This window comes from Saccopteryx leptura, chromosome 3 (genome assembly GCF_036850995.1).
Source record: "Saccopteryx leptura isolate mSacLep1 chromosome 3, mSacLep1_pri_phased_curated, whole genome shotgun sequence".
Taxonomy (NCBI): Eukaryota; Metazoa; Chordata; class Mammalia; order Chiroptera; family Emballonuridae; genus Saccopteryx; species Saccopteryx leptura.
Genome location: NC_089505.1, coordinates 225,878,070 through 225,893,471, shown reverse-complemented (window position 1 = coordinate 225,893,471; position 15,402 = coordinate 225,878,070). Strand labels below are relative to the sequence as shown.

General features: G+C 52.5%; 1 protein-coding gene across 1 annotated transcript in view; it reads left to right on the top strand.

The window, feature by feature from the left end:
- Positions 1 to 10,006: 10,006 nt before the first annotated feature.
- The window catches only part of LOC136400668 (ral guanine nucleotide dissociation stimulator-like), a 40,640-nt gene continuing 35,244 nt past the window's right edge, over positions 10,007 to 15,402 (top strand). Inside the window, exons 1-9 of the mRNA XM_066377745.1 lie at positions 10,007 to 10,101; positions 10,885 to 11,100; positions 11,431 to 11,534; positions 12,020 to 12,092; positions 13,623 to 13,691; positions 14,131 to 14,199; positions 14,512 to 14,544; positions 14,891 to 15,012; positions 15,207 to 15,264. Coding sequence (XP_066233842.1) covers positions 10,093 to 10,101; positions 10,885 to 11,100; positions 11,431 to 11,534; positions 12,020 to 12,092; positions 13,623 to 13,691; positions 14,131 to 14,199; positions 14,512 to 14,544; positions 14,891 to 15,012; positions 15,207 to 15,243 — 732 coding nt within the window. The 5' untranslated portion in view covers positions 10,007 to 10,092 and the 3' untranslated portion in view covers positions 15,244 to 15,264. Of the gene's footprint in view, positions 10,102 to 10,884; positions 11,101 to 11,430; positions 11,535 to 12,019; positions 12,093 to 13,622; positions 13,692 to 14,130; positions 14,200 to 14,511; positions 14,545 to 14,890; positions 15,013 to 15,206 lie in introns of the transcript that reaches the window.

Genomic DNA, 15,402 nt, shown 5'->3' with positions numbered 1-15,402 from the left:
CTTCTCTTCTTCCCCACCAGGCACATTTCCCTTGCTCCTCTCTTTCTCCTAAGCTTGAAGGGACCCCAGAAGACTTGGGACCAGGGGAGCAGAGGACAGCAGTAGTTCATCCTGGGCTAACGCTTGAATCTGCCTCCGAGGCCCCCTTTTCTCTGATTTTCTCCCTGTGCGACCAATAAGTCTCCCTTTTCTTGCTGCGCTTTGTCCCTTGATTGAACTCTTTCTCTCCAGAAAACAAAAATTCAGGTATTGTCACTCCCCCTGTAGCAAACCAATGAATACATAAATAAGGGGCTCAACAAATCATTGTTTGTGTCTTTCTCTCTCTCTCTAAAATCAATCAATAAAAAACAAATATTTAAAAAAGAATTCCAGTTTTGATTATTTTCTAATTCTTTTATGTTTTATCTTGATACGTTCCTTATATTTCTACATGTATTTCTTATACTTAACCTTTTTCTCATTTCAACTTGATCAGTTTTTGAAAGGTATAGAGTCAAGTCTTCTGATGTAATGATGAACTTTTTTATCTTTTTCAAATATTTTTATTTTGGTTTATTTTGATATTATTCTGCTAGTTGTATAAATGTTCATTGGTTTTACATCTTATTGTGTAAAATTTTTTGGTAGTTCACAAATATTTTGTTTATATCCGTATCCCATTCTGCTTTGCCTTCTCGTGTTTACTCCTACCTCCCCGATTGTCTTGTCTTGTCTTGATTTGGGTTGTCTTCTCTCGGTCCTGGGGTGCACCTCTAATGCTCTTATAGAGCTCATTAGTCACCTCTGCTTAGCCTGTGATCTCCTTGCTTTTGGTTCTGGCGCCATCTGGAGTGCTGAGTCATACACAACTCCAGGTAGGAGACACCTGCTGTCTCATTGGGACACATACACAGCCACACTGCAAAATTCTGGAACTAATGACAGAAAGGTCTAAATAATGTGCCATATATAAGCCTTTCTCTCAAGTTTAAAACTATCTGAAAAATATACAACTTAAGGTAAAGCTAATTCTGCTGTCAGGAATGGCTAGAACAAGAGGTTGTGTTATTTGTTTGCTTCTTCAGAATATTCTTTATGTAAAGGACACCTTAGAAATCATATGCTCAAATCCTCTGATTTCATGGGTCAGGAAGGTAAGACCTATGAAAGTGTGTGTCTTCCCATTGTCCTTCATGGTCACTACGCCTTCAGCCACCTTGAGAACATGGATGGTATCATTTCCACAGAGTACCTCCAGGTTCTGGGCTGGAGCTTTTGAAATAGAAGGTTTTGAATAAATCAAGCAAAATAGAACTGGACTGTTTAAACTTTTAGTAATGTGTTGAGATTTCCTTACTAATACTTGTAGGCTTACCTTAATTTTTGCATGCATCATGTCGTAATAAAATTTCTAGAGCACAGTTATGGAAATAAACAAGTTTTGTTTTCTGAAAATGAGCAGAGAAGAAATGCACTGACAGGTCCAATTAGGTTTCTGTGATCTCTTTCAAGAGCTGTGCCCTCAAATCCCCGTGGCTGTGTGTAGGCAGCCCCAACTGGAATATCACATACCAGTGAATGAGAGCCATGAATCAGGCTCTCTGCCTGGTCCATCCACCAGCAATACTCACAGTGCCTTTACCCATCTCCAGGATGGTAAACCCGAAGCAGCACGAAGGTCCTTTTTTCTCATGGTCAGTTTGAAATATGACATTATAGAATACTGTATTAAAGAACTTCATGTGACTATGAGAAGGTAGATTTTTCAGAGTATTCAATCCCATGGAACTAAAGCGTCATCAAAGAAACTTAATATACACGGCAACAATGACATGGCTAAACAAACCTTTACAAGACTGGATCTTAGTTGTGTTTCATGGAAAGATTTATTGTAAACTGATAGCTTAAGACAAGTATGTTTTTGATCAAATGAACATGCATGGTGAATTTTGCCGTTTCTCTGAGGATGCTCTAAAAGACTCGTTAGACTGCCAAAGTACATAAATTCTATCACTGTCATGCAAGGTAGAATGACAGATAAATTCTGAAAACTTCTATTAATTAGTTTTGTAATAATAATTAAGAAACACATGGGGTTAATACTGGCTTTTCAGAGTTTCTTTTACTAGAGGTGTGATTATTGATCATAAGGTGAGGCTTGTGTTGCTTCAGAGAAAAACTGCCAAATTATATTCCAAAGTAGCTGTACTTGCATCCTCCCGGCGAGGAATGAGCATTTCTATTGATCCTCATTCTCCAGAAATTGTCACTGTCATTGTTTTAGAGTTTAGCAGGTTTAGTAGGTATACAGTGCTATCTCATTGTTGTGTTACTTTTGAAGTATCCCAATGATAGAGAGTAGGGGGAGAGGGAGGGGAAAAGAAGCAGGTGGTTGCTTCTCATGGTGCCCTGACTAGGGATGGAACCTGAAAGATCCGCACACCAGGCTGATGCTCTATCCACTGAACTGACTGGGAACTGACAGAAGCTGAGAGTTCTTCTGGAGAGACTGGGTATACCTCAGCATGGTGTCAACCCAGTGGTCAACTTTGAAACTTTGAGCAAGTTTAGTAACCCCACTGAGGCTCACATGTGACTCTTGTTACAAGGAGGAGATTCAATTCTATTGTAAAGAGTTGTAGCTCTATGCTTTAAACAGTGTAAGCATTCAAAACGTTATTTTCTATAGACCATCTGTACATAAATCAATAGTCATAAGACAACACATCACTTCAGGGTCTTAGCACATAACAGCGTTCCGGCTGCCTATCTTACTTTGAGTAGGGCTCCATGGCGAGAGAGCCTAGGAGCCGTGCCAGACTTGCCCAGACTTGGTGGGAACCGCAGAACCACCTCTCACGCAGTCTGTGACTTTGGATAAGTCCCCAGACATCTGGGAACCTGTCCCCTGAGCTATATATTAAGTGTGCATGAGGTGGGCAGGGATGATGGATGCTAGACCCACAGCCCCGGACCAGGCAGGGATTCCACCCCTGCACAATGATCATTTGTATTATTCTCAATATTCCAGAAAATATCTTGTAAATAGTTGGCTTGGTGATTGAAACTCTGTTCCTTTTTAATAAAATCTCAATTTTACAAAGGCTTATCGGTGCCTCTATTTTCTTTATTCCACAGAACAGGGAGTGTGGTGAGGGTAATATTTAGATAATCGGCAAATCTCTCATGCTAACATTCATTGCCACGTTTTCTTTTTCCTCCTTTCAACTTTCCCTTTTTCTTCCCATGTTTAGGTAAAATAAGAGTTTTGAGGCTTGAAAAACATCTGCAGCCTTCTTGTAGCAGATTGAAGACTAAGATGAACCCAGGCCGGCTCTGAACTTTTTGTAGGGCTCAGTAGAATGAAAGCCAGGTCAGAAAAGAAAGAGTGAGTGCTCCCTGGGATCCCTGGGGCTGCCTGGGGCAGCGGATCCATAGGGGAGCCTGGGGAGGACTACAGGGAAGGGTGTAACCCATGCCCCTGCTGCCATGCGGAGGGCCAGGCTAGAGCAGCCCTCGCTCAGTGGGAAGAGCGGAGGTACATTACCCTGGTGGGACCCTCCTGCTCAGCAAGGTCATTCTCATGAGCCCTCAGGGGACTGGCCCTGGGATCCCTCCCAAGAAGGAGCTGAGACTACCAGGCCTAGAAGACCAGAGACCACAGTAAGCCTGGTTCCCAAAAGAAGTAGAGACGAGTCCTGTAGGCCCTGAGCAGGAGTGAAATGTTTGCTGATGAGGGACAGGAATGAGGAGCGGCTTGTGCTAAACAAGGGGGACAGTGACATTGCTCTGCTAAAGGCCCATGCAGTTGAACCAGACCGAAGTGGCCACTTCATTTTAATTCAAAACCCTCAGCACCAGCCCTATCCACCTAGTGACCACATAATCATCTGGCTGCAGACATGGATGGAACGTGCCGGTATGGGTGAGAAGCATCTGCACTGGGAGAGTGGGTTTTCTCCAAGCAGCCGGGGGCACCGGGGTGGGAGTCAGCAACCTGCAGAGTCAGCAATGTTCCCTCCTGCTCAGTGTTGCCTGGATGCTGAGCTTACATGCCCACCACTAGATGGAGCCAGTTCCACAGAGCCCAGGACCTCACTCTGGCACCATGCCCCTTTCCACAAGGTTACCCTCAATCAGAATGCAGCAGAGAGAGGCTCCTGCATATGTGGGCTCTCACCCTCCGACCAGGAACATGGCTTCTCTAAGGGTGTACTGACCTCAGGGAGCTCTGCTCTGCAAATTCCCAAAGGCCTCGAAATCAAAGGCAGGCTTGGGAAGGGGGAGGTGTCTGGTCTGGAAGGGGTAGGATGATGAAAACATTAGCTGCAGACACAAAGGATCGAGCAAATTACCTTGATTTCTCAGCTACTTTTATTCAGGCATGACAGGATTTTAGTCCATGCTCGGCTTTGAATAACCCAGCCAGCGTTAGAGACATGATGCAAAGCCTAGACTTGGAAGAGCCAGGATCTAAGCCCTGAGGCACCTGTACCCAGAGTGGTTCCCAGAACACCAGAGGACCCTCTCTGTGATCGCAGTGACTCGGTGCTCGGGGTGTGGTTCGCAGAGCACGCCTCGGGGGTCAGAGGACCTGAGTGTGACTCCTGCAGCTTCCCTGAGTGACTCCAACTCATTATGTTTCTGAGTCTTCATCTTTCCAATTATAAACTGGGATGGAAAATATAATACCAGCCTCATTTAATCATTCATTCACCAAATATTTATTAAGCTCCTGGCACAGGTGAGCATGAGTCTACTGGGATTAAGAGATGAAAATAAATAAGATGATTGAATGTACAATAAGTTGTCAGGTAGTGATGAATGCCAAGTTATTGTCTGGGGTGACTGCAATTGCCTGTGGGAATCTTTGAGGATCCCGACTTGTTTTCTGGGCCCTTAGATACCTATAGGTTGGGAGGAAGACTGGTGACTGCTGAAGGTGGCTGTCCTGAAAGCAGGGCCACCAGCAGAATCTGGTTTCGGTTCAAATGGAAGGTAATGTGAGCATCTGTAAGGAAACTGAGTTTTCCAAAGAGCAGAAGTTCCAGAGGTCTGAGCTCAGCTCTGTCCTCAAAGCTGGGGACCTGGTACATTCCCAGGGAGCTGTGGGGAGGGCTGTGTTGGATCTCAGTGTAGAGGTAGAGAGATGACATGGGCAAGGTGGTTGAGCGGTCAGCAGCCCACCACGGGCTTTGGGTGGTTCTGATTGGAGGAAGGGGCCCAGGTAATGGAACCTTGAGGGGCAACCTCACTTCATTGGTGACAGGCCCCAACAGAATTTAGAATCTAGTAACCAGGCACCCTTGTCCAGCTCACTTGACTGGCGACGGTCAAGAGAACAGGATGTTTTGTGGCTGTCTACCGCATTTCCGAGGCTCTGGGCTGAGGAAAGCCCGGAGTGAGGGGTGTTTCTCCTGCCGTAGATTTCGGCACAAACCTTGGCTCCGATGCTTCTGGCCATTTGGCATGAGGCAACCTCAGGTAATAGAGGGCAACCCGGGGCAGGCCAGTCCAGGACAGGCCCCAACTGGGATCCTCTCTGGGCAGCCCCACACCATAGCCCTTATCCTGGTGTGTGTGCTGGAGGTGGTGAGGGAAAGGGTGGGCTGAGGGGCCAGTCCCAGGCAGCAGCAGGTCGTTGGGCGTCCGAAGCCTGGCAGGTCTGTCATGTTCATTGCCCAGGTCATGGCTGGCAGGAAGGGAGGCTGAGTGCTGGGGACTGAGCTCCTCTACTCACTTGTTAATTATTTTTCTCGAGGTGTCTGTCATCTCGTGCCCCCCTGGCTGGACATCTTTGCAGAGGCCCCTGTGTGTCTGATGTGAACAGCAGAATCTGTGGTGGGTGTCCCCCAGTGGGAATGCCCAGACAGCTCCTGACCCCTCCTGGCCCGGAACCGGGCTCTGTCTTTGTAGAGCTCAACCGAGGAGGAGAGCGTGGAGGAGCTGACTGATGGGTTCACCTACGCCAACTCCTGGTACCAGGTGCAGAAGCACCAGGCCCCCAATACCAACCAGTACTGGTCTGAGGTGAGAGCAGGCCCAGGGGGTCTCCACACCAGAACCCCAAGATGACCAGGGAGGACTCCAGACTCAAATCTGAACACTTCCCTGGGGACCCCCAGGGCTTTCCCATTGCCCCATGCAAAAAGGAATGTGGGACTCCCCTTCTCCCACCAACAACATAGGAGAGTAGGAAGACACTCTCACATGTTGTGGGAACGTTAGAGGAAAAAAGGATGTTGTCTCACTTCACCGTAGACCACGAGCACACCTGCATTTTGCTGTTTTGTTGTTCTCACTACCTGCCCCAGGAGTCAGCTCCACGGTTCTTGCAGACCTTCGCCCAGTCTACACATCAGCACACATATAAAGGGTGCGAACGGGATAAGCTATTCTCTATGTTTCTCAAAACGCATCCCAGGGCCCTGCCAGGTCAGGAGCTGTGGCTTCTCTTGTGTTCATAATATTCCATAAGGAAGGACATTTATCACAGCCTCTCAAAGCCACCGGACCTTGACATAGTTCAGCTGAGGTGCCATTTCAGCAGTGCTGCCGGAAATACTTAAGTGTGTCCTAACGGCCTGTGTGAGTTTGCTCAGGCTGCCATAGCACAGGGCCCCATCAGGTGGTGTGAACACCAGACATTCTTGTTCTCACCATTCTGGAGACTGGAAATTCAGATGAGGGTGTCGGCAGGGCTGTTTCTCCTGAGGGGTCTCTCCTTGGCTTGTAGATGGCCATCTTCTCTCTCTGTGTCACATGGACTGCCCCTCCTCTTCAAAAGACACCGGTCATATTGGATTAGGACCCACCCAAGTGAACTCATTTAAACTTAATTACTTCTTAAAAGACTATATATCCAAATACAGGCATGGTCTAAAATTTGAGAGGTTACGACGTCTTGGAATTTGGGTGACACAATTCAGCCCAAAATATATACTGTCCTCAGGTGGAAATATCTGCCCATGTTTGAAACTGCTCTTGGAAGGACATGACATGTAAATTTTTCACAGCTGCAGACAGCTGCCAAATCAAAAAGGCACTAGCAATGACACTGACAACGGCAGTTGCTGATGACAGTTGCTGCCTTGCTCCCAGCCTGGCCCAGGGATTTCCCCTCCTTTTCCATGTTCACCTGTCTGACGTCAAGCTGTCGAAGCAATCACAGTGTCCCTTGATTAGCAGTTGCCTCGTGGGTACTTTGAGGCACCTCTGCTTCTCAGCCGCCACCTGGGTTTTCTCCTTCCTGAGTCATGGGCTCTGATTCCTGTCTGGTCATCGGCTTTCTCCAGTCTGGACTCTCCAGGCATTTGCTTCTTTGTGGAATCTGGGATCTCAATGATGAGGGTCTCAGGATACCTTTTAGTATAAAAGGAGGAGAAATAAATGTCTTTTCTGAAGGCAGTGGTTTTCATAGGCTGTGTCTATCCTGTACACGCTCTCTAAACTGGGGAGGGACAAGGTTCCCCACACTCTTTCTGTCCGTGTCAGCGGAGATAAGTCTCAGGTAGCTGAGAGGGAACATCCTGCAGGACAGCCCTCAGTTCTGACCTGCATGACCCTGAGCAGACTTTCTACATCCCTAAGCCTCTGTGTTCTCATCTCCATAAGGAGATGTCTGTTGAGGACTTGCGGGGATAGTGTTTTCCATACATACTATCAATACAAAGAGGTCTGATGTTTCTTGGCTAAAAAGGTGCCTAGAAGGTCACACCAAACTTAAATGGTACTTTTAAAACCCAGAACCTTGTTCCATGTGGGCACTCCTGTCCCTCCTCTTACAAATGTCCCCGAGGCCTGGGAGTTACTGGGTGAGCTCCAGCCTCAGTCCTGCTGGTGATTCATAGGGATGCCACTGACTGGATGTCCCTCCATGTCCCCCCCCCCCCAGTGTGCAGAAGAAGAATTAACTCTTAACCTACGTGAGTGCTGCAGGATGCGGGCCCTCCAGGAGGGCACTGTGGAGATGGTGGTGGCATCCGTACCAGGTAACCCAGGGGGAGACGTCTTCCACATCTCCACCTTCATGTCCATCCACCCGGCCTTCTCCAGAGCCCAGCAGTTCCTGGACCAGCTGTTTACTAGGTGAGCGCACGCCCCTTTCTTTGGCACGGTGGTGACTCTGCCCACTGCTAGCTCTGTGTCTTGAAAATGTCACCACATGTGTCTGAGCTTCAGTGTGCTCCTCTGAAAAGTGGGGTGGTAGAGGACGAACCTCATAGGGTTCCTGTAGGGACCACTGTGGGGACAAGCCATGGCAGGTGCTACCTGACGTCTGGCTCCGCAGAGAGGGCTGCTGGACGTGCTGCGGTTGTCTGTGGCCGTTCTTTCCACCCCTGAGAACAGTCACCTCTCTCACCCGTCAGTGGCCTGTGGCATCTGAGTTTGGAAAAGCCCATGAGAAACAACCTGTTAAGCAGTTCGACACTTCACCTAGCTGGTTCTTGTCCTGGTCCTTGGTGTAGCCAGATTAAGGATCTCTGGGGATCGCAGGGGCCCCGAGCCACTCAGACACCTGGGAGGGCCCTGGCTGGAGTTCACTTCCTCAGCAATGTGTGGTAAGCTCTTACTATCATCAGGCACTTTGGTCGACACTTAGCACAACTCGGTGAATAAGCAGACACAATCCCTGGGCCTCAGGGCTAGTCAGAGAGTCGGACAGTCACAATAGACGTCATTCGCAGGTCCTGTCCACCATCCTTCAGATCTGATGCCATGAGGCTCTTCTATACATCTGGAGGCATACCTCCTTATAATGATCGGGGTGACACACCACAGGGCCAAATGAAAAAGTGAGTGGTCTTCGGGTCCAGAAGGAGGCCTCCTGTGACAACAGAGCAAGGACTGGGAGGGGGGAGTGCCTGGCAGAACGGTGATCTTACACACCTGCTGATTCCCAAGGGAGGGCTGAGGTCTGGTAGCTGCCACTCCAGGAAGACAAGGGTCAAAGGAAATTGTGAATGAAGCCAAGGCCCCCAGACCCGAGGGGAGGCTAGGATGAGTTTTCCCCTAAAGTCCCATGCCCACCACAGACCCATCCTGCTCTGCCAGTTCCTCCACATCCATCACCTGACCACCCTCGCCAGGCTCAGAACAGAACTGAGGTGAGCAGCCTGCTCACAGCTGTCTCAATCCTCAGTCCTGATGCCCAGATGCAGAGAGGGCTGGGGTGGGCAGTGTACTGGACCTTCAGAACTGGCAGTGGGAAGAAGAGACTACTCACACAGATTCTGTGTTAAGCCTGTGGGATCAGTAGGCCTGCTGCTCCCAGGACAGCCACAGGGTCGGGGTGGCACTGGGCTGTCCCCTGGAGAGGCCGCCGCAGGCTTACAGAAGGGCCCGGTTCCAAGGAAGGGTGCCGTGGGAGAGCAGTGTGGAAGGACAGACCAGGTATCTGACTCTGCTGCCCGCCTGCCTCCCCCAGGGCCATTGCTTCTGTGATGGGAACCTGGCCGGACCAGCTACAACATTTTGGCCAGCCCCTGCTTGCACCCTGGTTCCAGGTGAAGCAGGCCTTCGTGGAGGTCATCTGCCCTATCTCACTCCGTGAGGGCCATGTCCGAATTCTTTGCATAGAGCTGGAACATCTAGAGCCCTTGAAGGCAGAGCTGGAAGGTGAGGGGACTGCAGTCTGGGAAGATGGTGGGGTGGGGTGGAGGAGTGCAATGCGGCGGGCTCATGGGCCAGCTCCCCTAAAGGTAAGGGCATCTTTCCTGTCTCTGGGAAAGCATGGGAAAGTCAAGCGTGTGTATGAACCTGTCTCTTTACCCTGCTCCAGAATCACCTCCAGAGTTCCAGAACACAGAGCCAGAGGAAGGGCCCGCTCCAAGGCTAGAGCCTGGTCCAGCTGTGCTAGGGCTGAAGCCAGTGTCACCTCTACCACCACTTCCAGATCTGGAGCACGCACTGACCTCACCTTCAGCCCCCAGGCCAGCTCTCCAGCTGGGGCCTTCGGGACCAGAAGTTCTGTTCCCAGTTACAACAATAGAGCCAGCTCCATCCCCAGCACCAGAAGACCCCTGTGCTGTGACCACTGAGCAGCTAAGGGAGGAGAAGTGTGACATCCTGACCTTCCCTCCAGGACTGGTGGCAGAGCAACTGACAGCGATGGACGTGGTATGCACCTGGGCTCTCAGGGTGGGGCGGGACAGGCCTCCTTCTGCAGTCAGCTGTCAAGCCACCTTGTCCTGATCCAGTCTCCTACGATCTGGAAACAAATCGCAGCTCCACCACTCACCACCCATGGGTCCTGGGCAACTTTCTCCACCCCCACGCCTCCGCTGTCCACCTGCGGACAGTGGAAGTGGACATTCACAGGATGCATGGGTGCAGAGGGGCTGAGCAGATGAGAGGAGGCAGATCAGACAGGAAGCTGGGGGTGGGTCCTGTTCTGCTGGGTGGGGAGGGGAGCTCACTGTGTGCAGCCAGGTCCATGGGTCTCCCAGCCATCTGCCAGGAGGCTCAACAGCCTCGCACTTATTAGGCACCTGATGTGTACTGCACTTAACTACAAGGGAGACAGACAAAGCCTGTGGTTGTAGCCACCACAGGGGAGTGTGATCTGACTAGGGATTCAGACCAGAGGAGCCATCGGGATGCTGGAGGGTGGGCCCTAGGGATGAGCAGACTGAAGCTGCATCCTGGAGCTGCATCCTGGAGCTTGGAGCTAGTGAAGATGGGCTGGGGGAAGACACTCCTGTCCCTTTCCAACCTGTCTTGTGTCCTGGGTCACACAGTGCTGGTGCCCTTGGTGAACAGAAAATAAATCCCAGGCACTCCAAGGCTCAGACCTCTTCCTCAGCTTCCTGAGCTTCAGTGTTGGCCAGTGGCCCCTGCAGGGGACTGGGGACAGTGAGCTGGGGTGTGGCAGGGTTGGGTGACACTCCCCTTTCTCCCCAGGAGCTGTTCAAGAAGGTAGTGCCCCACCAGTGCCGGGCATCTATGTGGTCCCAGAGGAACAAGCCTGGCAAGGAGCACCTGACATCTACTGTGTGCGCCACTGTTAAACATTTTAATTGTGTGGTCACCTGTGTGATCACCACCTGCCTTGGGGACCCAAGCATGAAGGCCCGGGACAGGGCCAAAGTGGTGGAGCACTGGATTGAGGTGGCCAAGGTATGTGGTGGGCGGCCCAGCGGAAACCCCATCCGGAGCCTTGAGCAACACCACTGCTGCTTCCCCAGTGCCCAGGGCTGAAGTCTGAGCACTGAGCACCTGGTCCTTTCTGCCAGGGGCATGCTGACCTTGACCCACAGGTCCCATTCGTGGGAATTTCAGTTCCTACTGGCTTTGCCCTTTGGTTGAGCTAAAATCCTCCTGTCTGTGAGTGTTGGTCTTTGGGTCTGAAATGAGCCCACCCTGAGCATCCGTCTACCAGCAGGCGGTGTGTCAACTGAGGGGGGACGGAAGCGAGAGCTCCCTCCCAGCTCCTCTCCCCTCCCCCAGGAGTGCAGAGCCCTCAGGAACTTCTCCTCCCTCCACGCCATTCTCTCAGCCCTGCGGAGCACGTCCGTCCATCGTCTACAGAAGACGTGGAAGAAGGTTTCCAGGTGGGTAGGCCTCTCCCCATAGAAGGATGGGGGTGAGGAACCCCCAGATGTCTCCCAGTGTCCCCGCAACAGCTGACACCTGCTGGGGGGCAGCCAGCTCTGGGGACAAGGACTGGGTGGTGGGCGGGGTCGCTCAGCCTCCCTGGGACCTCAGGGTTCCAGTTCTGCTGCAGAAATCAGTTTCCTAAAATGTCGGAGACTGCACTGAGCCAAACTGAAGATTTTCAAGTGTCTATAGCACCAGAACCCTGTGCCCAGTGAACCCCAAACTGGTCAAAACAGAGCTTCCCAGTGAGATGGGAATGGAGGCCCAGGTGTCCAACATGAGAGCCCGCCCAGTCCCACGGAGACATTCCTGCTCAGATGTGAAAACCCTCCTCTGCGGTTTGAAACATTAGACTGCCAAAAGGAATTTACCCTTACACACTGCCTTTCCGCAGTATTCCTAAACTGTCTTTCCCTCCAACCCTCCCCCCCCTCCCCAGGAGGAACAGCTATACAATGCAAAAGCTGTGTAAGGAAGAAGACCGCTCAGGGATCAGGGGACTGCTCATAGAGGTAGAGCAGAGGCTGGAGGTCTGGAAAGAGGAGGGTGGGAGGGACGGGGGACTTGCAGGATGTGGCTTTGATAGTTTGTTACTTGAGGATTCTCTGAGAATTTTCACCCTGTCTGTCCCGATTAACAGGTAGAGGGATCTGTTTGGTCTGTGGGCAGGTGGGAGGCAGTTCGACGGGCAGGAGGCCCTGGTCGTGGCGTGAAGCGGTGGTGGCTGAGCTGTCCCAGGTCGGGAGCATAGCGGGCAGGCTGAGTGGGTCTCTGGCTCCCAAGCTGGGCCCTCCCACTGGCACTTAGCTTCTTCCAGGCTCCTGGTGGGTGGGGTGGGCAGGGTACTTTTCTTCCCTAAAGCAGCCAGCCTGTCCTCAGGAAGCCAGGCCCCTGTGGCTCCCTCTTCTTCACCACACCTCCAAGGGCTGGGCCCCCTGCTTGCCCAGGGATGAGCACTGTAGGGGATTCCCAAGGGCCAGGTGAACGAAAAGACTGCTTGGCCTCAGGCCCCAGTTGCTGGCCCAGAGGCAGAGAGTGTGCGGTCTGTGACTTCCCACTGCCCTTCTAGCCCTCTCTGCGTCAGTCCCAGTCAGAATTCTCGCCTGGCCCAGTGGGCAATAACACGCCCCAGGTGGCTTCTGAGAGGTATCCAGGGAATATGCATTGTTAGTAGGTCCTCCCTGAACAGACCTCAGAAGCTTCACATCAACATGGAGGCCAAGGATCCTGTCACCTCCCACCCGGACAGTCAGATGGGGCACCTCGGGGGTCCCGTCCCTGAGTGGGTGAAGAAAGACTGCTGGGCAGGGGAAGGTCCTGAGGCATTCCTTGGGGAGGTGAAGGCTTGGCATGGCCCGGGGTCCAAACTGGTGGGCAGAGACCCCAGTGGGGTACGGTGAGCAGGAGATGCTCAACCAGACTCCTAAGACATCTGTCCATCCATGGTTTGGCCCAGACAGGCGCCTGGCCACAACCAGAGAGCCCAGAGGACAAGGCTCTGGTCCGTGGGGCTGGGAGTGAGGTGAGGTCAGATGGGACCGAGCCTCTGCCCCTCTGGCTGGAAGGGGCTGGTGGCCTCTCCTCTGTGGGCCCTGCGCCAGTCACTGTCCCTTGATGGCTTCTGTCTCCTCCTGTGGGAAATGGAGGAATGACCATCCTATGCTGCTGACCTCACAGAGTGATCATGAGGTTCAGGGAGGAAAAGACTGCAAGGCTTTCTTCCCTGTTCCACCTGGACAGTGAGGGCGAGGACAATGATGACAGTAATGTGACACTGAGTCCTCAGGAGAACCTGTGAGCTAGGTGGCGGCCTCTCACTTTCCAGAGGAGGAAACGGGTTGGGGAGGCCAGGGCCCAGGCCTAGGGTCCCAGGCCGAGTGAGTGTTGGAGCTGGGAGTGTTTCCGTATGAGTGCATGCTGGAGTCAGAGTGGCACTGGTGTCAGCTGGCTGGTCAGATGTCCGGGGTCTGAGGTCAGGGCTGGTGGTGGGAAATGGGGTGAGGGGAGTACGGCCTCAGTGTCCCTGTCCTGGACCCTGGCAGGAGCAGCCCTCTAGGCTTGCCACTCTGATCCTGAGACTCCGCGGAGCTCAGAGGAAGCTGCCAAAAAAGGTGAGCGAGCCTGTCTGCCTGCGGGGGGGGGGGGGGGGGGGGGGCGTAAAGGGGGAGAGGGCTCCCAGCTGGAGGCTGCAGCTCAGGAGAGGAGGCCTCCCTCCTGCAGGCCCACCTCCTGTTCCCACAGAACCCAAAGCCCTTTATTGGAAGTGACCAAGAGCAGGGCCTGGAAGGCCTGGGGCAGGATGGATAAGGAGGTGGGGCTGGGCCCAGGACCACAGACCCTGTGATTTGCATAGAGTAGGCCCTGGGAGGTGATTCTGTGGAGTTCTTGGAGAGTGAGGGCAGGGACAATTGAGGGCAGGGTGGAGGGTCCTGAGCTGCTCCATGTGGGAACCCAGGGGTGGGCCAGGAGTCTGAGGGGGGAGGCTTTCAGGGAAGGTCTGCGGGGGCAACTGGAGCAGGGGCTCATCCCACCCTCACCTATTTGGCCTAGTGTGTCCCTTTCCTTGGCACGTTTTTGTCTGACCTGGATAAGCTGGGCACTGCCATGGATTGTGTGAAGGTTGGTGACCTGGGGCCTGGGCTGGGGTGACCAGGATTGGCATTTGGGGAGAGATATCCCCTATACTGAGCCCTGAGTTTCCAGCAGAGCCGCCCTGGGTGCTGCGGTGTTGTGTCCATTATAAGGGCTTATGTCCCCACACCCTCTGGAGCCCAGAGCCTGGCCTGGGTCCAGGTCCTGTCTTTCCGTATTCCCGCCCCCTCCTGGAACCTGGTGGGTGTGCAACACAAGAAGGGGTGGGCATGGGGGCTAGTCATGACCAGGGTGCTCCTGCTGATGGAATTTGGCCGTCTGTCTTCGTCTGTCTTCCAGGGGACTCACGTCAGCTTGGAAATAGAGAAGGAGGTGAGAGCTGGGGCCCTTCCTGCAGGCAGGGAGGGGAGGGAAGTCAGAGACCCCTTGGCCAGTACTCTCCTGGGCTCCATCCCCAGCATCTTACACTTATTGGGAGAGTTTCCTAACAGAGTGGGAGGCCCCTCAAACTGGTGACAAACGGGAGGGGACAGCATCAGGATAATTTCCTGGAGGAAGCGCTGAGGATGCTCATCTCTGAGCACAGGTAGGGCCTGGACGGAACTAGGGGGATAGGAGGGTGCCCACGTGTGTCAAGAACCAGGATCAGTCCCCTCCCCCCCCTCCCCACCCCCACTCAGGCCATATCTGTGTCCTCTCTCTTTCCCTCCCACCCCAGGAACAGAATGTCATGGAGGAGATAGTCCTGCGGCAGGAGGCGGCCGAAAAATACAAATTCGAGCCCAAGGAGCAATTCAGGGTCTGGTTCCAGGCCCAGGAGCAGCTCAGCGAGACTGAGAGGTGAGGCCCAGCAGGAGCTGGGCGTGAGCAGGGGTGGACTCCCCCTGCTGACCAGTTCAGAAAATCTGTGTCCATGGCTCCCTGGCCAGCCCCACACCTTGTTGTGTAGCAAGTCCTGGGGCACCTGCCACTGGGAGTGACACCTGAGCTGTGCCTCCTGGGTGGGTGGTCACAGGTGTCATTCTGTCCTGTAGTTACATCCTGTCCTGCCAGCTGGAGCCTCGGTCCTAGCCGGCCAGCAGAACACTCCAGGCCAAGAACTCTAAAGGGCGTTGAGCTTCATTCTGAGAAGAAAAGAAGTCATCAGAAGATTGAAAGCACAATTGCAAATGATTCTTTTTTCTTTAAACTTATCTATTTATTATTTAATATTTACATTTTAGATATTTG